The 25089-nt window shown below is 50.5% G+C and overlaps 1 protein-coding gene across 8 annotated transcripts in view; it reads left to right on the plus strand.

The window, feature by feature from the left end:
- Positions 1–21103, plus strand: part of TIE1 (tyrosine kinase with immunoglobulin like and EGF like domains 1) — a 31936-nt gene extending 10833 nt beyond the window's left edge. For 4 of the 8 annotated variants that reach the window (XM_072649121.1, XM_072649116.1, XM_072649120.1 and 1 more), the window contains 15 exons: positions 606–750; positions 7081–7239; positions 7427–7564; positions 7712–8008; positions 8116–8403; positions 8528–8763; positions 12192–12402; positions 12673–12783; positions 12870–13060; positions 15256–15369; positions 15530–15600; positions 16376–16416; positions 16727–16823; positions 17389–17488; positions 20640–21103. In XM_072649121.1, the coding sequence (XP_072505222.1) occupies positions 606–750; positions 7081–7239; positions 7427–7564; positions 7712–8008; positions 8116–8403; positions 8528–8763; positions 12192–12402; positions 12673–12783; positions 12870–13060; positions 15256–15369; positions 15530–15600; positions 16376–16416; positions 16727–16823; positions 17389–17488; positions 20640–20711 (2271 nt within the window). In that variant the 3' untranslated portion in view covers positions 20712–21103. Of the gene's footprint in view, positions 1–605; positions 751–7080; positions 7240–7426; positions 7565–7711; positions 8009–8115; positions 8404–8527; positions 8764–12191; positions 12403–12672; positions 12784–12869; positions 13061–15235; positions 15370–15529; positions 15601–16375; positions 16417–16726; positions 16824–17388; positions 17489–20639 lie in introns of those variants that run through there. The other 4 variants (XM_072649118.1, XM_072649119.1, XM_072649122.1 and 1 more) reach the window with 3 other exon arrangements.
- The last annotated feature ends 3986 nt before the right edge of the window (positions 21104–25089 follow it).

Genomic DNA, 25089 nt, shown 5'->3' on the forward strand with positions numbered 1-25089 from the left:
TTCTCTCTCTGTCTTCTCTGTCTTTCTGGCTCTCTTCTCTCTCTGTCTTTCTATTTCTCTTTCTCTTTCTCCTCTCTCTCTCTCTCTCTCTCTCTCTCTTTCTCTCATGCAGACACAGACACACACACACACACAGACACACACACACACGCACACACACACACACACACACACACCTCAGGGGGCTTCCTCCATTCTCTCTTTCATATAATGAAAGTTAGATCATGAATCTTTCATGGTCTTACAAAGCTTCCCACATGAAAGTATGTCCTCGAACATGTGCCCTCATGTGGAACAGCACGAACCAATATCTTTACAATGCTTCATAGCCAGAGTTTCAGGAGATTTTCACCAGCCCTTGGGGAGGGAGGGTCTGCAAGCATGTGTGCATCACCATTTGACAGATGAAAGTACCTCACCGGGCAGGAGTGACTTGTCCAAGGTCACCCACACACCTAGGAAGCATCAGAAGTGGGATTGGAACCCAGGTCTCCTAACCCTCCCCTCTCCCTTACTGCCTCTACATGGATGTGGGCTGATACACACCTGTGCCCATGTTGATATCTCTAAATGCACTCACCAAGCTCTCCATTAACCATACACAGCCATCAAAGGCCATCATGGAAGTGGACAAGACCACTTCAGAGTTCCAAGTGCCACCTGTGAGCGCCACAGACCACGGCCTGTGGGAGTGTCGAGTGTCTACATCTGGTGGCCAGGACAGCAGGCACTTCAAGGTCAACATCAAAGGTAGGACCCGAGAGTATTGGGAGGATGAAAAGGGAGAAATCAAGATGGCGAGGTGACTCCAGCAAGCCGCAGGCTTATCTCTGGGATCAGTGGGATCTGGTGGGATAGGAGGACCCAAGGGCATGAAGGGGAAGACCCAGGGGAGATGAGATCAAGGGCCTGAGGTGCCAGGAGCATAGGATCTGGCATCTGCCAGGACAGGGTCCTTCCCTGGCACTGCCACCCTCCTGGTTCTAGCCCTGGCCCATTCACTTGGCCCCTATGGCTGTAGGGGGTAATTCACCAATCTCAGAGCTGGCTCCTCTGGTGTCTGGCCTCTAGAAAACTCTCTTCCAGTCAGTCTGCTTCTCTCTCCCTTACCTCAACCTTGACCTGAATAGTTTGCAGGCTCCCTAATGTGTCTTCCTTCTCCTGTCTTGTTCATTCTACTGAGTCACATTCACTGGCTGCTTTTCACCCCTAGATCCCTTTCAGGGGATACCCCTAGCTTTCAAAGCAGAGTCTAAGCCCAATCCCCTGAGTGCCTCCAACCAACTGAGCCTGGCCTCCTTCCCAGACTCCTAAGCCCTGGTCCTGACCCATAGGAGGGAGTGAAACAATTATTTATTAAATGTTTACTATGTGCCAAGCACTCTGCTAAGTGCTTTATAAATCTATTTGATCATCATAACAACTGTGGAAGGTAGGTGTTATTATTATCCCCATTTTACAGTTGAGTAAACCGAGGCAAACAGAAGTTAAAGTACCTTGTCTAGGGTCACACAGCTGGTAAGTAAAAATTTGAACTCAAGTCTTCCTGACTCCAGGCCCAGCATTCTATCCACCATGCCACCTAGCTGCCTCTAAGGAGGTGCTTAATGAATATTTGTTGATTGACCTCATGGTACCATATGAAGTTAAACCCCTCCCCCATGCTATCTCTTGTCCTTGTCCAGCTCAGGTCTTTCCACTGGGTTTGGGATCCTCCTTCCACAGCCAACGAGCTCTCCCTCATCATTCTATAAGATGTCACTAGACCGTCCTTGAGACAAAGCAGGACAAGGATCTCCTCCCTCCCCCATAGGACAGCCCTTAACATAACTGAAGAGAGTTCTCATATCCCCTGGAGTAATCTACATGGTGGTACTCAGAGTCAAACACAAAACTCCAACGTGACCTGGTCTGGGCAGAGGGCAGAGGGACTGCTGCCTCCTGATTCCTACTCTGCCTCTCTGAAGGAAGATTGACCTTGCATCAGCTTTTTTGGCTACTACATCCCATGATGACTCATGTTGAGCTTGTGGTCAGCTAAAACCCCCAGATCTTTTTTTGAACAACTGCGTCATTCCCGCTACTCCCCCAGCAGGTTTCTTTTGAACCCAAGTGTGAGACTTTATCCCTCTTGGATATCATTTGATCAGCCCAATGCTCTGGCCTATCAAGACCTTTTTAGCCCAACTCTATCATCCAGTGTATTAGCTATCACACCCAGCTTGAGGTCATCTACACATATGATAAGACTGCCAAGTGATAAAAATGTTAAATGCCAAAGGTCCCTGGGGCACTTTGCTGGAGTCTTCTTGCCAAACTGGCATCAAACTATTAAAAAATGCTCTTTAAATCCAGTCTTTCAGACAGTTTTGAATCTAATTGTATTATAATCCTGGCCTCATGGGATCTAGAGATAGAAGAGGCTTTGTAGTTCAGTCATTTCAGTTGTGTCCAGTTCTTTGTGACCAGCAAAGATACTGGAGTGATTTGCCATTTCCTTTTCCAGTTCATTTTACAGACAAGGAAACTGAGGCAAACAGGGTAAAGTGACTTTCCCAGAGTCACATAGCTAGTAAGTGTCTGAGGTCAGATTTGAACTCAGGAAGATAAATCTTCTGGACTCCAGGTCTGGCGCTCTATGCACTATGGCGCCACCTAGCTGTCCAGAAGCCATCCAGTCCAACCCTGTCATTTTGTATGTTTTCCCCATCTTTTCCACAAGAATAGTATACTTTGTCAAGCACTTCTGATCCACCGATTTAGTGACCTTGATCAAAAAAGAAAAAAAGGAAATCAGGTGACTTGAATGTGACCCTTCCTCAATGAAGGTAAGCTGGCTCTTTGTGACTGCTGTTTCCTTTTCTAGATATATATTAACCTATTTAATGAGCCATTCTAAAATATTCTCAGGAATCAAACTGTATGACTCAGTTTCTCTTCCTTGAAAATCAGGACATTTGCCCTTCTGCAGTATTGTGGTACCTCTCTTGCTCATCATCTTTCAGATGTCCCCTGCCAGTTTTTTCAGGACCCAAGGATGTCATTCATCTGGGACAGGGGGCTTGACTTCATCCAAGGTGGGCAGGCACCCTCTTCCCATCTCCTTTCATAGCCTCTTAGTCACTTTTGTTCTGCACTTACAGTCTGAAGGTCTTTTGCTTTGCAGAGAAAAAGGAAACAAAATTAGAGCTAAACAATTCTTCCTTCTCTCTTTTGACACTGACTATCCCTTCTACCTCCAGCATACGTCCTATCTTTCATTAATCTTATTTTCTCCATATACACAGATACTGTAATGAATCTGTGATCTCCTTAATTCTGAAATGCTCTCATTGTCCTAGTGATGTCCTTTTCTCCAGTTCCACAGAGTTCTTCATTTGTTTGATCATAGAATCTGCTTTTGTCAGAAAAAGAAAATGCCAGCAGATATCAGGATAACTCTAGCCTGCCTCCTTAGGCTCATCTGTTTCCCAAATTCCTCATCTATTTCCTCTCTCTATCTTAGATAGTCACTAGGCTGTTCATTTATGTTTCGCCCTCCATTGACCTTCACTCAAATGTTCTTAACCATCTTCCCCCTCTTTGGTTCTTCATTTCCTTAGTTGACTCTTTCATCTTAGCATATAAAATTCTCTGTCCTCTTTTCTCTTTTCTGTGTCTTTTGAATAAAGTATACCCATCTGGTCCAGCCAAGGGTTTCATCCCACCAAACCTCAGTGATGCCAATAAGGTCAGATTTGATTCCTTGCATTCTTGTATTCTCATGTTTTGGATTCTGGCCCCAACTCTACTGAGAGCTCTGTTTTAGATACCACTAGTGACCCAGATGGGCAGCTAGATGGCTCAGTGAATAGGGTTGCTGACACTGGAATCAGGAAAACTCTTCTTCTTGAGTTTAAATTCAGCATCGGATACTTACTAGCTGTGTGATCCTGGGCAAGTCACTTCACTCTGCCTCAGTTTCCTCATCTGTGAAATGAGCCGGAGAAGGAAATGGCAAAGCACTCCAGTATCTTTGCCAAGAAAACCCCTAAAGGGGTCACAAAGAGTTGGACATAACTGACAAAACAACTAAACAAAGTGACCCAGATGGCACCAAGGCCAGTAGCCTTCCTCAAGCCTCACCCTTTGCAACCTTTGCTGGAGTGTCTACCCCTTCCTCCTGAATTCTCTGTCTCTGTCTCTCTCTCTCTGTCTCTCTCTCTCTCTGTCTCTCTGTCTGTCTGTCTGTCTCTCTCTCCCTCTCCCTCTCCCTCTCCATTCTTTCTATCTGCCTGACTTCTCTTTTTTGGCTCTTCTTCCTCTACCTGTCCTCCAACACATCATCACCACCACCCCACCCAACGCTTTCCCCTTGGCTTTTATCTCTCACTTAGCAACCTGGAATAGGAAACCCCAGCACTTCCATTATTATCTCTCTGAAGAGAATTCCCAGGTCTGGATCTATTCCTGACCTCCTCCCTTTGGAGGATCACTCCTAGATCTCTCCCTGGATGTCCCCATATCTGGAAGAGGGAACAAACATTTATTAAGTACCTACTATGTGATTTTTAACCTTGCTTCTATCACTGTGCTAAGACATTTTAGTTGAGGAAATTGAGACAGAAAAGAAGTTAAGTGATTTGCCCAGGGTCACACAGCTACTCTGCTACTTAGCTGCCGTATCTGGTACCTCAAACTCATTCTACTCCAAACAACTCCCCATCTGCTTCCCAGAATTGCTCCTTTCCCTAACTTCCTTCTCTCTGTCCAAAGCACCCAGACTCAAAAGCCAGAGTCATCCCTGTCCCTCACATCCTCCCTCCATCTTGTCAGCTGCCAAGTCCTGTTGGTCCTGTGCCCACTGTATCTCTTATAATCTATCCTGTTCTTATATTGTGTGTGTGTATTTTATTTTTTTGCCTCACCCATCTCTATTCAGACAACTCAGAAGTGCAGTTGATAGAGTGCTGGGCTATTTATGTGAACACTTGAGTCCAAATCAGGCCTTGGACACGTACTAGCTATGTGACCCTAGAAACATCACTTAACTTCTGTCTACCTCAGTTTCCTCAACTGTAAAATGGGGATAGTAATAGAACCTACCTCCCATGCCACCTAGCTGCCCCTGTATTTTATTTTTGAGGCAGTAGGGAGCTACTAAAGATTTTAGACCAGAAGCGTGACATGGTCAGCCCTCAAATGGAGGAGAGTTCACTTTGAGGGGAATATAACGAGTTTCATTTTGGACTTGATGTGTCTGAGAGGATAAGAAGACATGTAGGTAGAGATTGTCCATAGGATCTCCATGTGGGATTGGAGATCTGCAGAAAGACAGGGGCTGTGTAGCAGAGCCCTAGGAGTCCTTTGTAGAGAGATGATTGAACCATGGGAAATGATGAGGAAGAGGATTAGGGAGAGAAGAGGGCCCAGGCCAGGGCCCTGGGGAGACATGAGGGAGCAGGATGCTAACCCCATAAAGAGTCTGGATGGTTTGGCAAAGAGAAGGCAAGATTAGTTTTAAAAGGGCCAGCAAAGTGTGTGTTCCACAGAGATTCAGTGTGCAGAGACTTGGAGCAGGACCAAGAAGAGGCTGTTGAATTTTGCAGTGACCTTGGAGTGGATAGTTTCCATCTGGTGGTAAGCTAGGAAGCCAGAAAGGCAAGGGGTAGGTGAGGAAATAGAGACATCGAAGACCCCATTCTAAGAGTTTGTCTCTGGAAGGGTGATAGAGACCTGGGTTTACTTATGGGCAGCAGGAAGGAGCCAGTGGGCATGGAGAGATTGTACAACAAAGTGAGAGGGAGTGATGGAGAGAGCAGTCTCCTGGAGGGTCTGGGATCAAGGGCACTAGGGGGAACAGCTGCCTTTGGTCTCCTCTTCCTCAGATATTGAAGCAGAGGAGGAAAAATCAAGGCCAGGATTGGGAGGCAAGGAAGAGGATTGTTGAGTTATAGAATGGGAGACAAGAAGGAGCTCAGGGCAGAGGCCTGGACTGGGAGCCAAGGAAGAGGAGGGTGGTCCCCAGGCTACTGCTCCCTACTGAGGATTAGGATCTTAGCAGTTAAATGGGAGATTCAAGGTAAGAGGAGGAGATGCGGACCAGAGATGAAGAGCCTTCTGACAACAAAGGATTGCCCTGCCCCAGCTGAAATTAGAAATTACCCATTGGTAGTGGACCCAGAAGTCAGGCCACTTGGCTTCATACCTCCCTCCCTCATCAGCTGCAGAGCTTCCATGGAGGGCTGACAGCTGGGTCAGAGGCCTGGAGCTCATGGCATGGGAAGATCCATTCAAGAATGCAGAGTGGACATGGTGCAGTGATCGGCTAAGTTTTGTTCCGCTTGGTCCCAGACACAGAATTCAGAGTAATAGGTAGAGGTTACAGAGAGATAGGTTTAAGCCTGATATTAGGAGGGGGAAATCTTCTTAACAATGACCTGCCCTAAAGGACAGGGGACTGCTTCACAGGGGAGTGAGTTCCCAGTCACTGGACATACTTAGGCAAGAGCTAGATGGTCATTTGGAAGGCTTCATGCTTTAAGAAGACCAGATCAAATGCTATTTAAGGCTGACTTTCGATTATGGAACCCTATGATCTGTGATTCCTTCAAGGTCACACTGAGAGTGGGGAACAGAACCTAGCTGTGTGGCCCATATGCCAGGCCTCTTCCTACCATCTGGCCCTGTCCCATTCGGGGGTCTCACAGCTCCCTCTGGTGTGACCTTAGGAGTTTAACAGAGTCGAGGATCCAGAACTGGAAGAGATCCTAACAGGCATCTGGCCCAAGCTCCTCATTTTGTTGGTGAGGAGACTGAGTCCCAGGGTGTGTGGTATGTGGAGGAGTGACTTGCCAATGCCACCCAGAAGTAACAGTCCTACCTGTGAACCTGAGCCCTCTAGCTCCGGTCCTCTGATCATGGCTTTTTCCCATGTCCCAGGCACCACTCCACGCCTTCAATGGGCACTGGCAGCAGGAAGGTCCCTTTTCTAGCCCAGGCTTGGGTCCTCTCCTTTCCTGTTAGTCTGTGAGCTTGGGGTACATACTGTAGACCCCACCTCAGGGGTGGGTCTTCATGTAATGTTCTCCCCTCCCTCAGTCCCTCCAGTGCCCCTGGCCCCACCAAGGCTCCTGGCTCGCCTCAGTCGCCAACTTGTGGTCTCCCCACTGGTGCTGTTCTCAGGGGATGGGCCCATCACATCTGTGCGCCTTCGCTATCGGCCTCAGGACAGCTCTGCGGCCTGGTCCACAATCGTGGGTGAGTGAGCGAAGGGGAAGGGGAGCAGAGGGAGAATGCGCAGGGTCAGGGAGAAGGCAGGGTCTGGGGGGTGGCCAAAGGAAGGTCCACCATGGTCCACACTACCCTCCATTAGCTCCCTCCCTGCATTTCTTTCTTGCCTTCCCCTCCTGCTCTTCTTGACCACTATGACCTCCCTTCCCATCAGTGGACCCCAGTGAGAATGTGACCCTGATGAATCTCCGGCCTCAGACGGGGTACAGTGTTCTGGTGCAGCTGAGCCGCCCAGGAGAAGGGGGTGAGGGAGCCTGGGGACCACCCTCCATCATGGCTACTGACTGCCTTGGTAAGAGTCCTGCCCATCCCTGGGGAGAGGAGAGGAAGTGCTTCCCAGGCAGACCCCTGACTGATGAAGGCTGTGTCCAGGAATAGGCTGTGGCCCCTTCTCCCTCCCTGGACCCCAGGCTGCCTAACCTCTACCCTCTGGCTGCAGAGCCCACGCTGCGACCTTGGCTGGAGGACTGGCACGTGGAGGCCCCAGACTGGCTTCGAGTGACCTGGTCCTTGCCTGCTGTACCTGGTCCCCTGGTGGGAGACGGTTTCCTGCTGCGCCTGTGGGACCCAGTGCGGGGTCACGAGCTGCACAGGAACGTCACATCCCCCCAGGCACGCACCGCTAGGCTGAGCGGCCTCGTGCCTGGCACCTTCTACCAGCTGGAAGTGCAGCTCTATCACTGCACACGCCTGGGCCCCGCTTCCCCACCAGCACGCGTGCTCCTGCCCCCAGCTGGTACAGGGCAAGGGGAGGGTCACCGTGGGGACCTGGGAGGTGGGGGTAGGGGCCTAAGGCCTGGAGGGTACCAATCTTTTGCTGTTCTTTCCTCCTGACCTCCCCAGGTCCCCCAGCTCCAAGGCTCCTCCGAGCCGAGGCCCTGTCGGACTCAGCAATCCGGCTGACCTGGCAGCGCCCCGAGACTCCGGCAGGAGCCATTGCCAAGTACATAGTGGAACTGCAGGCGGTCGGGGGCTCTGGGGAGCCGTTGTGGGTAGACACTGAAGGGGCCGAGGAGAGCACTGTCATTCAGAGCCTCAACGCCAGCACGTGCTACCATTTCCGGGTTCGAGCCAGTGCTCAGGGCCCGGGAGATTGGAGTGAAGTAGTAGAGGAGACAACTCTGGGCAATGGTGAGGGGGAGAGGGTCCTTCTGTAGAGGGAGCCTCAGCTGGGGAGGAGGGAGGGATACCTTCCCCCCAGCCCTCTGTGCTCTGGCTGGTCTCTGGTCACCCCCCCTCCTTTCCTCCTTCCCAGGGCTGGAGAATGAGGGCCCACCCCAGCATAGCCGAACAGCAAGCCCTGGCCTGGACCAACAGCTAGTGCTGGCCGTTGTGGGCTCTGTGTCAGCCACGTGCCTCACCATTCTGGCTGCACTGCTGGCCCTGGTCTGTATCCGCAAAAGCTGCCTTCATCAAAGACGGACCTTCACCTACCAGTCAGGCTCGGTCAGTGGCCTGGCCCCGCATGGGGCTCCATACAGCAGCCTGTGGGTGGGTGCATGTGTATGTCTGTGCACGTCACAGTCCCTCCTTCCAGCTTGGCATGTCGCTGCCCCCTCTTATCTCTGTCTGTCCATCCCAGTAGGTCTGTCTGTCTGTCCTTATGTCAGTGGGCCCATGCCCTCTAGCCATGGGATCCTACATACATGCACCCATGGGGCTCTAATGGTCTATTCATGGTTCTCAGGAGAAGGGCAAGGCTGGCATTCCTCGGGGGGGGGGGGTCAGTCTGGACCAGACCTGAGATAAGGACATGTCAGCCCCAGAGATCCATCTCAAGCCTCAGATTCCAAGACTCCTTCCTCTTCACTTTAGCCTTCTGCCCAGTACTGTAGGCCTCCACAGCCTTTCAGGGCCTGGGTGGTTAGGCCAGGCCAGGTCAGGCCAGCAAACATTTATTAAGCACCTACAGTGTGTAAGGCCCTGGGTCTTGAAGGATGTCCTCATTCCCCTCCCATTTCTGTTTTGTGTGTTAGAGTAGAAGCGCTCAGAAGGCAGGCAGTGTCTTTCTTTGTCATTTGTATTTGTTCCCCTATGCTTGGCACAAGGCTTGGCACAGTGTAAACCCTCTATAAATGCTTCATCTCTCTACCTACCGTGGGGTGGGGTGGGAGTGGGGAGAACAGCATGGACACAGAGAGAATTTGAGGAGAGACATGACATTGGGAGGTCATAAGGGGGTCAGGAAAGGACCAAGCAACTGAGCCGGGCCTGGAGGGGAGCTCAGGATCCTGATTGTAGAGGGGGGAGGGAACATATCCCCCCGTCCAGGGGAGAAGAAATGAGAGTCCAGACAACAGTTGTGTGACTTTGGGTAAGAGGTAGATGGGGTCGATGTGGAGGTGATCTGACAGCAGCTTAGGTATGGATGTGGAGTGAATGAGAGAGTATCCAGGAAGACATTTTGGTAGTGAGCCATGAGGTCAGTAGTCCCAGGATAGTCAGAAAAGGAAGAGCTGGGACATGCGACTGGAGATGTCTAGGAAGTACTGGGGGTCATGGGAGAGACCGAGGCTGGAATTAGAAATCTAGACCTCATCTACCTACGGATAGTCATTACACCCATGGGAGCCTGATGGGGTTGCCTAGTGACCAAGTATAGAGAAAAGAAAAGAGGGCCCAGGCCAGAGCCTTGGGGGGCTGCCATAGGTAGGGATGGGCCCATTTCTGGGTGCAGAGCTCTGAGCTGGACCCTGGGAGAGGATCACATTTAGCTACTTAGGAGCCAGATTAGAGGGACAGAGGTAGCTCAATGACTCCAGACATAGAGTTCTGCACTTGAAATCAGGAAGAATTGGGTTTGAATCCTGCTTCAGCACCTACTAGCTGCATGACCCTAGGCAAGTCCCCTTCCAGTTCCCTGCCTCATATTCCTCAACTGTAAATGGGAGACTAATAGTAGCATCCACCTCCCAAGTCTTTATGAAGATCAGATGAGATATCTGTGCTTTGCAAATCTACATTGTTATTACTGCTGTTAGATTAGATATGTTTCCTGCCCTTGGGAAGGTTGTCAGTATGGGGGCAGGGATACACCCATAGATAATGCAGAAAATGATGCTGGCTATGAACCTGGCAGAAAGGCACCTTACCTTCTGGGGAAGCCTGAGAGGGAAGAAGCCAATCCTCAGGTCAGGACACAGAGATCAGAAAAGGTTTCCTGGAGGAGGTGACATTTGAACAGAGCCTTGAAGGATGGGTAGGAATTCTGCTGGTCAAGTTCAGGGGTAGGGGAAGTATTCTGAGCAGAGGGAGCAGTATGAATCAAGGCACACCGATGTGTGAAAGCACACATTGTGTCAGCATGAGACATTGTGAGGAATCCAACAAGGGCCAGAACAGGGGGTGTAGGGAATAAGGCTGGATTGTGGCAGCCCTGAATGCCAGGTCACAGGGTTCAGGTGCCTTCAAGGACAATTTCAAGGGAACTATTGAAGGGTGCACAAGTGAGGAGCTGAGAAGCCAGCTGGGCTGGACTATGGGATTAGGAAAACAGAGGAAATCATACTACTGGAAGAGCGGGAAGGGGCCTGGCAGGAAAGGACACTAAATGCCAAAGGGAGAAGTTTGTGCTTGATGCTGGAGATGAGAGGGAGTCGCTGGAATATACTAAGGCCGGGACAGCCTAGAGCCTGCACCCATAGGCTAGTGAGCTTGGCTTCTGTTCTTTGAAAAATTCTAAAATGTATGAGGAAAGCAATAGCTAGTGGGTATCTGTGAGGAAGCAGATTGGACGTGGGCTGGATGACCTCACAGGACCATTCCCACTCTCTGGTCCCATGATTGCCTACAGAAAGGAAAATGGGGATCACAAAAAACCAGGACAACTTTTCAGTGACTGGCCATGCTAGTCTAGCCCCATTTCCCTTCCTAGCAATAGCCCCAAGTGGATAGATGGAGGATAAGGTGTAGACATGATCTCATCTGGGTTTTAGCAAGGTTTTTGAGAAATCTTCTCTAAGTATTTTGTGGAGACATACGGGCATTAGATATGAGTTAGGTAGCTTCAGAGCCAGATGACTAGTTGAACTTCAAAGAGTAAGCCACCAATAAACCGATGTCAACTTGGAATGTCTCCAGTCGTTTGTCCCAGGGGGTCACTTTTGGCTTCTGTCCCATTTAACATTTTTGCCATGGATTTCTAAAGGCTTACATGGTACATTCATCAATCTTGCTGATGGCACAAAGCTGAAAGTTACCAGAGGGTTTAAGTGAACCATAATCTCATTATTAGTGACAGATGGTGGCCAAGAAAGCAAACAGAATGATAGGCCACATTGAAGCATTCTGTTCTGGAAAAAAGGAGGCAGAAGTTTTGCCATGTGCTGCCCTGGTTAAATCTCAACTGGAGTATTAGGACATTATGTTCAGTTCTGGGAATCACAATCCAGAGGAAGACCATTATTGAGCTGGGGGATGTCCAGAGGAGGGCAGTCAGGGTGGTAAAGGGTCAGTCCTTGAGGATCATTTGTAGAAACTGGCATGTCTATCCTGGAGAAGAGAATATTTGAAGGGACAATGAGAAATGTCTACAGGTCTTTGAAGGACTGTCATGTGGAAGGGGAATCAGCCTTGTTCTGCGTAAGGAATGATAGAGGCAAATTTAGGCTTTGAGTTCTAACCCAGAGAGCTGTCTCAGTGAGGAAGGAGCTGCCTCAGGAGCTAAAAAGTTTACTCTCCCTGAAGGTGTCCTCGTTCATGAACTAACGAGGCTCTATGATTTTGTCTTTACCCATGTCTCTGGATGTGTGGCCATGTGTGGCTGTATGTGTTGTTCACCTCTGTCCATGTTTGCCTCCATTCACATATTCCACACTTGTGCATCCTTATCTGCCAATAGCTCTGGGCATAGGCTGGTTGCTGTCTCTATGAGCTCTTCTGCCTTCACCTGAAGTGATTGTCAATTCTGTCCCCAAAAGGGAGAAGAGACTGTCCTACAATTCAGCTCTGGGACTCTGACCTTGACTCGCCGCCCAAAGCCACAGCCAGAGCCTTTGAGCTACCCTGTGCTGGAGTGGGAAGACATCACCTTTGAGGACCTCATTGGGGAGGGTAACTTCGGCCAGGTCCTCCGTGCCATGATCAAGAAAGATGGGCTCCAAATGAATGCAGCTGTCAAGATGCTCAAAGGTCCCAGCCCTATCTTAACCTCCAGTCCTCAATGCCCATCCTATCCCTGAATTTGGCAAGCCCTGACCCCTGAGCTCCTACCTCTAACCCTTGACCCCCTGACCCTTAGCTGCCCTGCTGTAATCCAAACCACTAGCCTCAGTTCTGACCCCTATCCCCTTTAGTCAAACCCACTTCAGGGGTTTGACACTACTCAAAGCCCATGTTTATTCCCAATCCTGGGACCCCAATGGCCACCTTGACTCTGATACTGGCTCCTATTGGGTCCAGAGTTTGCCTCAGAGAATGACCACCGTGACTTTGCTGGAGAATTGGAGGTGCTGTGTAAACTTGGACATCACCCAAATATTATCAACCTGTTGGGAGCCTGTGAGAATCGAGGTGAGGCCCCTTCCTACTCTGACCCCTAACCCCCGACCCCAGAATCACTCCCTGATCTGATGTTCCTCCACCTTTACCAACTCCAGGGTACCTGTACATCGCCATTGAGTATGCACCCTATGGGAACCTGTTGGACTTCCTTCGAAAGAGCCGAGTGCTGGAGACAGACCCCGCCTTTGCACATGAGCACGGCACTGCCTCCACGCTCACATCCCAGCAACTGCTGCGCTTTGCCAGTGACGTATCCAAGGGCATGCAGTACCTGAGTGAGAAGCAGGTGCTGCCCATGGGGAGATGAGAAAAGAGGGAGCGGGAACCCTTCAGGATGAAATAGGAAAGCTAGGGAGATCAATCAAGTGGCAAGCATTTATTAAGTACCTACTATGTGTCAGGCACTCAGAAACATACCATGGTGCCCAGGGAGCAGCTTTCTCCCCACAAGGTCCAGATGCCCATCCCCAGGAGGAACCTCTGCCCATGTCTTGCCCCGAGAGGCTCAGTGTCCCTTCTTCCTCTCTTCCTCTTGCCCAGGGAAGGATCTCTTCTCCCCTTCTCTCCACTGTTCCCTCTGGGCATATCTCTTTCCTCCATCTGGGAAGTCCAGGAATAACTGCTGCAGCAGACAGCCTAGCTTCTCTTTGCCTGCCTTGGAAGAGGCACAGACATAGCAGTTTCATATCTCAGGCTTTCTCTGTTTATGCCTCCTTAAGCTCAAATGATGACAGCTCCCTCTGCTAACTTCCATAGTCAACATCCTGTCCCTGACTGTTCAGCACCCCACCACTGGTGAGCTCCTAAGCACAGCCTTTGAGTTTGGCTCCCTTCCCCAGCACCAGTAAACAGTCATGGGGTGAAAATCCCCAAGCCTCTGGCCTGGCAAATGTTCTAAATACCCTTCATCCAATTCAGTCAGTCCACAAGCCCTTATTAAACACCTGCTGTGTACTGGGAACTATGCTAAGTACTGAGGACGGAAAAAAAAACCTAAAAACAGCCCCTTCCCTCAGGAACTTATTCTGAGGGGAGACAACATGCATAAATTAGAACATTCGACCTAAGAACAGACTAGATAGAAAGGAACCTGTGAGGGAAAGCAGGAGAGGTTTCCTGAATGAAGTGAGGTTGGAGCTGAGTCTTGAAGGTAACCAGGAGAGCTAAGAGCAGAGGTGAGCCCTGGCCGGAAGCCAGTACCAAGCTACAGGGGTCAGAGAGGGAGGATCATGATCCAGGAACACAAGAGGATTGATTTGGCTGGCCATGGAGCAAATTGGCTCAGTCTTGGGCCCTCTGCTCTTCTCCCTCCATACTCTTTCACTTGATCATTTCAGGTGCTGTCATGGGTTCAACTCATCTTTATACGAAGGATTTCCAGTTCTCTATATCTAGCCCTAACCTTTTTCCTGAGAGTCAGTCCTGAATAACTAACTGCCTATGAGACATCTCAAATTGAATGTCATAGGCATCACAAATCATTTACAGTGCCTCTGGAGTGGGACAAGCAGGGTCTGCCCAAGCGATTTCCCAGGGCCTGGGAATGGACTCTCTCTCCTTTTTAGAAAGATGCTGGCTAGCCTGGCTGGTCTTATTATTTTCCACCCACAGTTAGTCTGAGACCTCAGACAATGAGGCAAGGTAGTCTCACAAAGACAGCACTGAATTTGAAGAAAAAGTATCAGGGTTCAGATTTCCCCTGTGATAGTATTTTTAAGACCTTGATCCAGTCTCATTTCCCTGGGCCTCAGTTTCCTCATCTGTTAAATGAAGAAATTGGACAAGAACACAGATTCACAAAATTGGGAGAGATCTTGGGAACATCTGGTTTGACCCATCCCCCAAAGAAATTCCTTCCCTCCCCTGCCCATGTCCAGCTTAGCAGGTACCCATTCAGCTTCTGTGACATCTTCCAGTTCTAGACCTCTGATCCTCTGACCTCCCTGTGAATGGAGTCACTTTTCTATTCATCTTTGTCCTTCTTGAAGCAGTATAGACCAACCCCCTATGTCCTTGTGCCCCCCAGCCCTGTCTTCCCCACCCACCTGACCCCAGGAGGCTCTGGTAAAGAAGGAGAAACTTTGAGGTCTGATGGACCTGGGATAGTTGTCCATGTCTAGACAGTCTCTGCCTTTCTTAGGGAAGGCAGAATTGTCCCCTTCACAAAAAGGCTAGCTGTCTCTCTTGTCCATAACCAGTGCCCAAAATATACCCTGCACATACTGTACTCTGCTCTAAACCAACCCCCATGACCCATCTTTTGCTGTGCCCACACCTTGCCCTGAATCCATGGCCTCACCATGACCTGCTACCTATATGCACACTATAGTAGGTCCCCATCCTGTTTTATGCCCACACCATGCCTTGTACAACCTCCTTTTATCCCTGGACCCACAGTGTCCCCATGTCCTGTACTTATACCATGCCCTATGCCCCTCTGCTCTCATCCCTGGACCCACAGTGCCCCCTTGTCCCCTGAAGTTCATCCACAGGGATCTGGCAGCCAGGAATGTGCTCGTGGGGGAGAATCTGGCATCCAAGATTGCAGATTTTGGTCTGTCCCGGGGGGAGGAGGTCTACGTGAAGAAGACGATGGTGAGTCTGGGGCCACTCAGCCTAATCCTCAGGGACCCCCCCAAAGCCTTCATGTCCCCCAGTCACGCCAAAGTCTATTATTCCCCCAGTACACCTCACTTCCCCCCTTCTGCCCTCAATGTGACCCTAACACTCTCCCTTGGTATCTCCTCTGTTCCAGGGCCGGCTTCCTGTGCGCTGGATGGCCATCGAGTCGCTGAACTATAGTGTCTACACCACCAAAAGTGATGTGTGAGTGAGAAAGGAGTATTAAGGGAGGAGACATAGGATGTGGGGTCTGGGGAGAGAAGGGGTGACTAGAGAGGGATGGAAAGAGTGATGGGTGGGGGAGAGAAGAAAGGGTGATAGGGTTATAAGGAGAGAAAGAGACAGGGTGAACGTGAAAGAGGAGGGGTGACAGGCTAGGGGTAGGGGAGAAGGGGTGATGGGGGTGGGGTGAGGGAGAAGAGAAGAGATGAAAAGTGGATTTAGGGAGAGAAGGGACAGAGTGAGTCTGAGGGAAAGAAAAGGGTACCAGCTAGGTCTGGGGGGAACTAGTGGGGCCTAGAGAGCCAGTGGAAGTCACTGGGGATAGATCTATGCTGAGCACTGAGCCCAGCAAGTACCCCTTGGGTCAAAGCCAGGAGGACATTTGGGGAGGCTTAGGGTTAAAGGAGTGGCAAGATCTGGGAACCCAGTGGAGCATCTGGGGAATCTGGTCTGCCATTAGGGAATATTGTCCACCCCCATCAGGCACTGGGGATCCTTGCTCAGGACACTTGTCCTGCCCCCTCCCCCCTTCTCCCAATGGATGCCCCCTCCCCAGCCCAGAGGCCTGGAGGAGAGAAGGCCTTATTGTTACATCACACACTTCATTGTTCTTTTGGGACACTGTGACATTGTTGTCCGTCAGTCTGAGTCTGGCCCCGGTGATTCCCAGCTGGTGCCATGGAAAGGGAGGGAAGGGTGAGTGAGTGGCCACCCTGACTCACCCAGGCTTAACAAGGCTGCTCTCTTCTCTTTGTAGTTGGTCCTTTGGGGTTTTGCTCTGGGAGATCGTAAGCCTCGGTAAATCCCTTGGCCCCTTTCGCCATTAATGCTCCCCACTTCCACCCCAACCCTCCCATCTCAGTCCCATACTCTGAGGCATGTGATGGATCATACCCCTAGCCTCCCCCCTCCATTCCAAGCCCCCCCATTCCTGGCCAAAACCAAATTCATTATTATGGAAACCTATTTCCAGTCCCTCAGTCATATCCCCCAACATCCCCTAAATGGCCCCAGTCCATCTCACCCCCGCTCCCCATGAATCTCCCCATGAGAATCCCTGCCCTGGGGGGAGCAGGGGGCTGCTCTAAGGCCAGGCTTCCTCTTGCAGGGGGCACGCCATACTGTGGAATGACATGTGCTGAACTCTATGAGAAGCTGCCCCAGGGTTACCGGATGGAGCAACCTCGAAATTGTGATGATGAAGTGTGCGTGAGGTCCCGCCCCTTCTCACCCACACCCTTGAGGGCCCCTAGGCCTTTGGAGAGAGTTCAGGCTATGCCCAACTTCAGCAAAGAGTCAGGGGTGTGACGCTCCCTAAGCCTGAAAATAGGCTGGGGCTAGAGGGTCCTGGAACTTCCAGCTGCTCAGACTGAGTCATTGTCAACCCCCACCCCCCACCCCCTCCAGACCTGAAGGGTAGAGACCTCCCACCTGCTGTCCAATCTCATGGTCCAGGGTTGCCTCCCACTCACACACACTATTCACACCAGGCCTTGAGGTTAGTGATTCCTCATCCACAGAGCTCAGGATCCTGAATCTCCCACCTTCCAGGCCCAAGGATCTATACCCTCCCATCTCCTAGGTCTGAGAATCAATGACCCCTTCCCCCACTCCCCAGGGCCTGAGAGTCAACATTCCCCCAAACCCCAGAGTCAGATATCTAATGTGCAGATCAGTGATGCCTCATACTTACATGTATCCACACTCCAGTCCTGGGGGGCCATATCCCCACATTCCTAGGTCTGAGGGTTGGTGATTTCCTCCTTACAGGTATGAGCTGATGCGGCAGTGCTGGAGGGATCGTCCATATGAAAGGCCACCCTTTGCACAGATCTCTGTACAGCTTGGCCGCATGTTAGAAGCCAGAAAGGTGAGAATGTGTGACTGACCCCAGGAGGAGAGGCCAACTCCTGGCACCCCCTTCTCTCCTTCAGCATCATCTCCTCCCCCCAATCTCTTCCCTGTTTCTGCTGCCAGGCCCCAGGACGACTCAGCAGATAGCCTGTCTCTTCTGGGAAGTAGGACACAAGCCCCAGGCTCTGGGCTCTGGGCTCTTCCCTTTCCATCTCCCTTTAATGAACTCACAACCCTTTGAGGAGCTTGGAGGGTTAGAGTAGAAACAAATGAACAGAGTGGCCTTAAAAACCAAGGCCTGCAGAGTAACAGAGAACCTCCAAGCCTGGCCGCATGGTGGCCAAGGGTGCAGCAGGACCCTCCTTGCTCATGTCTGGGCTCTGCCATGCTCCCCTTATTCAGCTGCTTCTGGGATCTGGCCCTTTGCTCCAGACTGAGAGAAATCCCAGTAACTTAGAGAGGGTAGGACCAGATGGTTAGAGGGAACAGGCGCCTCCTGAGTCAGAAGGGCTTCTGAAGGCTGAGATGAGGGGTAAGGGATGGCCCCGAGTGAGGCCTTTCCAGGCCTGGATTAGGGAGAAAAAAGCATAAGAACTGCAGCCCATTTAGACTGGAGCACAGCCTAGGTAAAGGCGAGGAGTATGAAAAAAAGTGAAAAGTATAGGCTGGACCTTGTAGCTTGTAGAGGCCTTGAATGCCAAGATCAGAAGTTAATGCTGAATGAGTAGAGGGGTGTCCCAGGAAGAATGTGGCTCTGGCCACTTGGGAAAGGTGGCTCAGAGAGGGTCACTGAGGCACACCGGTGAAGGGACCGCCACCTCCAGATGGTTCCAAGATTTCTTCCAGCTCTGAGATTCTGGGAGTTAGAGGAGAGAAGAGGGTGTGGACTTGGGCAGGAGCCATGAGGTGGAAGATGTGAACAGAGGATGAAGATGAATGGGGGCCTGGGTTTGGGGGCTGCTAGAGGGAAAGGGGAGACACAAGCAAGTGACAGGGAAGCCAAGGTCTGGACAGGATTCAGGGAGTTGGGAGGAGAGGCAGGCAGGGGGAGTAAATTCCTCTGGGGACAGAAAGAAATATGGGACTCAGGAGGACAATCCAAGCTAGACTTGTGAGGTGACTGCTGAGTCCAGAGGAGAGGAGAGGCAGCTGGGTGATATATTGGATAGAGCCCGCTTAGAGTCAAGATGATCTGAGTTCAAATCCTGCCTCAGACACTTACTAGCTGGGTGACCCTGATCAAGTCACTTAACTTCTGCCTGCCTCAGTTTCCTCCTCTGTCAAATGGGAATGATAATAGCACCCACTTCCCAGAGTTATAGTGAGGACCACAAAGGTTAACTCTGGGTAAGCACTTGGCAGATTTTGAAGAGTGATACAAATGCTGAGGACTGGGGACGGTATTAAGAAAAAGAGAAAGACCAGTCAGAGAAGTAGGAGAAGGACCAGGAAATATGTGGGGCCTTGATCCCACATAGCTTGTCAACAGTCCCAACAGTGGGTTGAGACAGCCTTAGATATTCTCCCCAGCTCCAATGCCCACCCAGGCAGGAGGTCAGGCCAGGCCAGGCTGCCTCATTGCAGCCTCGTCCTCCATGGAATCCTGGCTGATGGAGGTTTCAGAGCCCCCCTACCTCTCCCCTCCCCCTGGGGAGGGCGCTCTCCAAAGGAATGTCTGCCCCACTCCCCTCCACTGATCTTTATGCTGGGGGTGGCAGCAGGAAGAAGACCTTGGGCATTTCCCTGGGGCCCTGAACACCACCTGAATGGCTCTCTACCCCCTTCCTGTTCCACACTGGCCAGGCCAAGGGTCTGAGCAATGAAGGCACACTGCCATCTGACTCCAGGAGAAATCAGTGCCCACCTACTTCCCTCTTCACTAAGCTGGTCTGTCTCAGTACCTTCCTAGGTCCCTGTGGCTGCTTTGAGGGGGAAACTGGGCAGCTCCCAGTCCTCCATCCCTTTCACACGACCATCTCCTTAGAAAGGCCTGGGGATAATCTCAGCCAACTTCATTTTACAGATGAACAAATGGGGAGGGCAAGGGGGAAGTGACTGTTCCAAGGTCATCTGATAATAGTGGTCAAGCCAGGATTCAGATGCAAGATGCTGGGAAGTCACTGCTGGGTCCACAGGTGTAGAAGGAAGGGAGAAAGTCAGGGAGGGAGGGAAGAAGAAAGGAACGAATTGAATTTAGACTGTGTCAGGAAAAGCACTCTAACCTTGAGAGCTTCCCCAATGTGGAAGGGGCTACCTTGAAAGGTGAAGAGCTCCCTATCCTCCCTACCATCACAAAGAGATCGCACAATGCCCATGGGGTGGGGAGGCAGTCCCTTTGTTATACAAGTTGGACAAACTGCTGGTGACATCCTTTCTAGCTCTCAAATTCTAGAATCCTGTGGTGTCTCCATCAAAATGGGAAACTACACACACACACACACACACACACACACACATCTCATCCCAGGTTTACAATCCTTGAAAGCCCCCAGGTAGGTACTATGTCTGACCTGCTCTGTCCTTTCCCGATCCTTTCTCCAAGATGGAGTTCACATTTATCCCTTTATTTCATCTCATTTGATTGAGCTCAATTCTGAAGCCTGTCAGTATCCTTTGGGATCCTAACTCTGACACCCATAATAATATGTATACACACACAATAATGTGTCAGCTCCTCTCAGCTCAAACTTGATGAACCTATCATCTATGCTTTTAGCTGAGTCATTGATAAAAGTGTTGACTGGCACAAAGTCAAGCACAGATCCCTGGGGCCCTTGCCTAGGGACTTTTCTCCAGGTTTTCACTGAACCCATCACAGACTCATGTCTGGTTACTCACCTAGTTCTAACTCCTTCTGACTGTCCTCTCATCCAGTCCACATGTCACCATCTCCTCCCCAAGGACTTTGCGATAAACAGTTGAATGTTTCACTTGAATCTGACCAGACATGTTTATAATAATTATTGTCATAACTCTGAATCTCTTCCAGGTCTCTCCTTCTAGCCTCTGTCCCCAACCCCAGAAAACTGGGCTTCCTTTGCAGTCATGGAATCTGGGGCTGGGAGGGACCCGAAGACATTTAGAGAATGTAGATTGTTAATTGTGCCTAAGGGATGGCCCTGGAGTCTTCTCTGTTACCAACACCCTCCTCTTCCTCTCTCTCTCAGGCCTACGTGAACATGGCACTGTTTGAAAACTTCACTTATGCAGGTATTGATGCCACAGCAGAGGAGGCCTGAGAGTCTGTGGTGTCTGTCCTCCCTGCTGGCCGTTCAGCCCCCTGGTGGACAGATGCACACAAGTCAACCTCCTCCACCATGAGCCTACAAAGTTCCTGTGATCTGGGACCAAACCAGCCTCAATAAATCATAATTTTAGTTTGGGAATAGAAGGGATATAGATGGCAGTGCCAGGATCCCTGTGCCAGCTCTGGACAGCTCCTTCTGCCTTTCCACCCCCGTGCACCTCCTCCTCCTCCTCAGTTATTACTTGCCCCTCCCCAATAAGCAATCCTGTCTCACTGTAGTTACTCCTCTCCCTCATGCAGATACCTCCCCTCACATAGTCCTGCCCCCTCCTATGCCTTCAGTAGGGCAAGTAGGGCCAATAAAACATTTGGTTATGCCCCAGAGGCTTGCTATGGTGAATTTCTTCTCTCTGCCCTTGGGCAAGTTGGCTTTACCCTTAGACTGGGGGTGGGAGAGGGCAGGGCAGGGAAGTTAGAGGAGTCAGATGTGATCCCAGGGTGACTACCAGAACTCCTGGGGCCTGAACTTGGACCTGCCTAACACCATCACCCTCCCCCTACATCAGATCAAGAAAATTAATTTAGCAGCTACATGGAGGGTGGGTCAGACATGAGGGGAGAATCTGAGAGCCCCTGGGAGATGGTCACCATAGTCCAGGCAAATGTGATGAGGACTCCAACAGCAGGGGCAGCTATGGAGGGGGATAGATGGAGACCAGTGTCATGGAGGTGGAATGGTGGAGATCTGACAAGCAATCAGATGGATGGGAGAGTCAGGGAGAGAGTCAAGAGTCAAAAGTGACTCCAAAATAACAGACCTAAATGACTGGAGGGATGAGGAAGAAGAGAGGAAGGGAGACTTGGAGGAGGGCTGGGTGAAAGAGGGAAGGCATGACGTGTTGGGCTTGGGAAGCCAATTGGACTTTCAGGTGTGGATGTCCAGGCAGCTGTCAAAGAGATAGCCAGCTCAGGAGTAGGGCTGGGAATACCAGCCCATGGGGAGGACATTGACTAAGTGAGAGAATGTATTGAGAGGAATGGAGGGCCCAGAAGAAAGCTCTGAGTGAGACCCACAGTAAGGAGAGGGGACAGAGGTCACTCATGACAAGGATCCAGCAAAGGAGACCAAGGATGAGCAATCAGGCAGTGGTCAGACAGGCAGGAGAGGGAACAGTGTCCTGGTGCCACTCGGCAAGGTATCTCTGAGAAGGGGATGCTTCATCATCACAAAAGTGACTGAATGTCCAAAGGGATGAGGGCAGAAGGAAAAGGCTGGATTCGGCTATTCATGGCCAGTGGAGAGGGTGCTTTCCATTTAAAGGTGGAGAGACATATTCCAGGCCAATCAACCCAACCAGAATTGAGTTGATGTCTCCTCTGGTGAGGGCACTGCCCTGCCTGATGGACTCATAAAGACAAGAGAAATAATTGTTCCTGCCCTGAAGGAGATGCACATACCAGATTATATACATACATATACATATACACACATAAACGTGTGTATATGTATGCGTATATACATATGTGTATACACACATAAAAATATTTTCATTTTTATATCATAAATAGTATTTTATTAGTTATTTTTATTACATACACACATACATATATCCCCATTAAGGGGAAAGGACAGAGCATTGACAGCTAAGAGAATCCAAGAAGGTTTCTGGTAGGAGTGGGCATGGAAGATGAGTATTGAAGGATGCTGGGAATTCTGAGAGGCATAAGTACAATCAATCAATCAGCATTTAAGAGCCTACTATGTACCAGGCATAGGAAAGAGTGCCTGTGGAAATGCAGAGAGAGGGAAGGAGGGCCAGGTTTGGGGAGGAGCAAGCTGGTCGGTTGGGGTGAAACAGAAGAGTGTGGTGGGGAGAAGAGGGAGATAGTGTGAGTACGCCTAGGAAGCTGGGTTGGCACCAAAGCCAGAAGGGTGTGTATTGGATCCTAGGGGTAAGAGGGAGCCACTGACATGCCAAGTGGAAGAGCTGGTCAGAACTACACTTTAGGAAAATCACTTTGGCAGCTGTGGGAAAGACAAGGGAAGAAAGACACTGAAGCTGGGAGACACCCCCAGAGCGTTATTACAATAGTGTAAGCAAGAGGTCATTAGAGCCTGCATTAACATGATGACCATGTGAGAAAAAGACAGATGTCATAGAGACAGAAACAGCAAGGTTTGCAAATGACTTTCCAAAAGTGATTTCATTTGTATCTCATAGTGACCCTGTGAGGTAGACGTCATCATGCCCATTTCACTTGAGTCAATACTTAGGAATACCTTAGCAATATCTTAGGAAACTGAGGTGGAAAGTAACTGGTCCAGTCACAGAGCTCCTAAGTGCCAGAGGTAGGATTCCAAAGCTTTAACGCAAAAGGCTAAAGAGATGCAGACAGCAACAGCCCAGACAAGGGATCACCAAGACTCTGTTTGAAGACCCCCAATGACAGGGAGCTCAGCACCTCCTCCCATAAGAGCAGAGACTCTCAGAAGGGGTCTTAGGGTTTTTCAGTTCAGCCTTTTTTCAGTCTTGTCCAGTTCTTTGTGACCCCACTTGGGGTTTTCTTGGTAGAGATACTAGAGTGGTTTGCCATTTCCTTCTCCAGCTCATTTCACAGATGAGGAACTGAGGCAACTGGGGTTAAATGACTTGCCTGGGGTCATACAGCTAGTGAGTGTCAGAGGCTGGATTTGAGCTCAGGTCCTCCTATCTCCAGGCCCAGCATTCTATCCACTGCACCATATAGTTGTCCCTTGGAGTTTGGTAGTTCTGCCTTTATTGCTGCAAGCATCCTTCCTAGAATACACTGGACAAATGGTCCCCTAACCTTTGCTTAAAAACTTCCAAGGAAGAGGAGTTCATGTCCTCCTGAGGCTATCCCTTCCACCCTCAGAGAGTCCTGATCCATAGAAAGCTTTTCCTGGCATCAAGGCTAAATTGGTCTCTTTGCAGCTTCACCACCACCACCACCACTACCACCACCATCCTCACCATCATCACCACCACCTTCATCACCACCACCATTGTTCCTGGTTCTTCCCAAGGCAGCTAGCTGGGTGGAAAGGGTGCTCTTCCAAGAAGGTTTACCAACAGGATCCTGGGAGTGATAAATGAGTTAGGGTTATGGGGGTGGGGAACCTCAGAGTTCTAACAGGTGACCAGGAGAGGTCAAGTAGATAGCCAAAATCTCCAGCTGGCCAGCAGTATTAGGGAAATCTGGGAGCAGGATTCTGGTCCCCTCTCAGCCAGGTGGCAAAGTAGACAGAGTGTTGGGCTTGGAATCATGAAGATCTAAGTTCAAATCTGGCCTGAGATAATTACTAGCTGCGTGCCCTTGGGCAAGTCACTCTGTCTACCTCAAGCTCCTCAGCTATAAAATGATAATAATGATAACACCTCCCTCCATGGGTTATGATGAAGACCAAACAGAATAATAGCTTAGTACAGTGCCTGGAACATAGCAGGTGCCATATAAACACTATTGTTGTTGTTTATTTACCCCCTAGGAGGTTGAGGCAAGAAAGACAGATGCCAACCTGGACCTCTCTGGACTGCTACCTGTAGGTAGGAGGTGGCCTCTCTAGTACTGCTATAGGGTTGGGAATGAAGCAAGGGGACAAAGACCCAGGCTATCCCGGTGCCCACCCCCTTCCTCTCTAAATCTACCCCACCTTCCCTCGCAGGTCCCCAGACTTCCTCCTCCCAGACCCCAAGCCTGGGGCCCCAGTGTGGTCAGGGATCAGTTCCTCTCCGGCCCCTGGGCTGCCCAGAGCTGGGGCTAGGGCTTGGAAAGGGAAAGGGACAGGACGTAAGGCCATATCTGACAGGAACCTGTGGGCCTGGGGTAGAGAGAGAGCTGGGGCCCAGCTTCCTGAGGGGAGGACCAGGGTCGCACAGCCCACATGCCCAAAGGGATGCCAGCCTGGGTGTTCATCCCAGTCATCTGCTGCCTCCTTCTCTTGCCCAGCCGGGCTACCACCCATGTCAGCAGTGAAGGTAAGGGGGCAGAGCAAAGGTCCAGTGTCCCCCCCATAAAACCCTCCCCCAAAACCCTGGCTTCATGAGGTAAGGGAGGAAAAAGAAAGGGAAGAGATGAGGGGGACAGGAGAAAGGCAGAAGGACACATGGGGAAAGGGAGAAAGGAGATGGGGAGGAGGGAGAAAAAAGTGAAGGGGAGAGAGTGAGGGACAAAATAAGACAGGGAGAATGAGAGGGAAAAGGGGAACATGTGGGGAAGGAGGGCAGGGTAAAGGGGAGAGGAAGCCTGGGGAGAGGGAGAGAGCACAGGAGGCCTGGAACATTGACTCTCCTGGGGATAGTGACATGGTTGAGGGGGAGGTTAGGAACATTCAGGAGTGATAGAGTACC

This window comes from Notamacropus eugenii, chromosome 2 (genome assembly GCF_028372415.1).
Source record: "Notamacropus eugenii isolate mMacEug1 chromosome 2, mMacEug1.pri_v2, whole genome shotgun sequence".
NCBI classification, from domain to species: Eukaryota; Metazoa; Chordata; class Mammalia; order Diprotodontia; family Macropodidae; genus Notamacropus; species Notamacropus eugenii.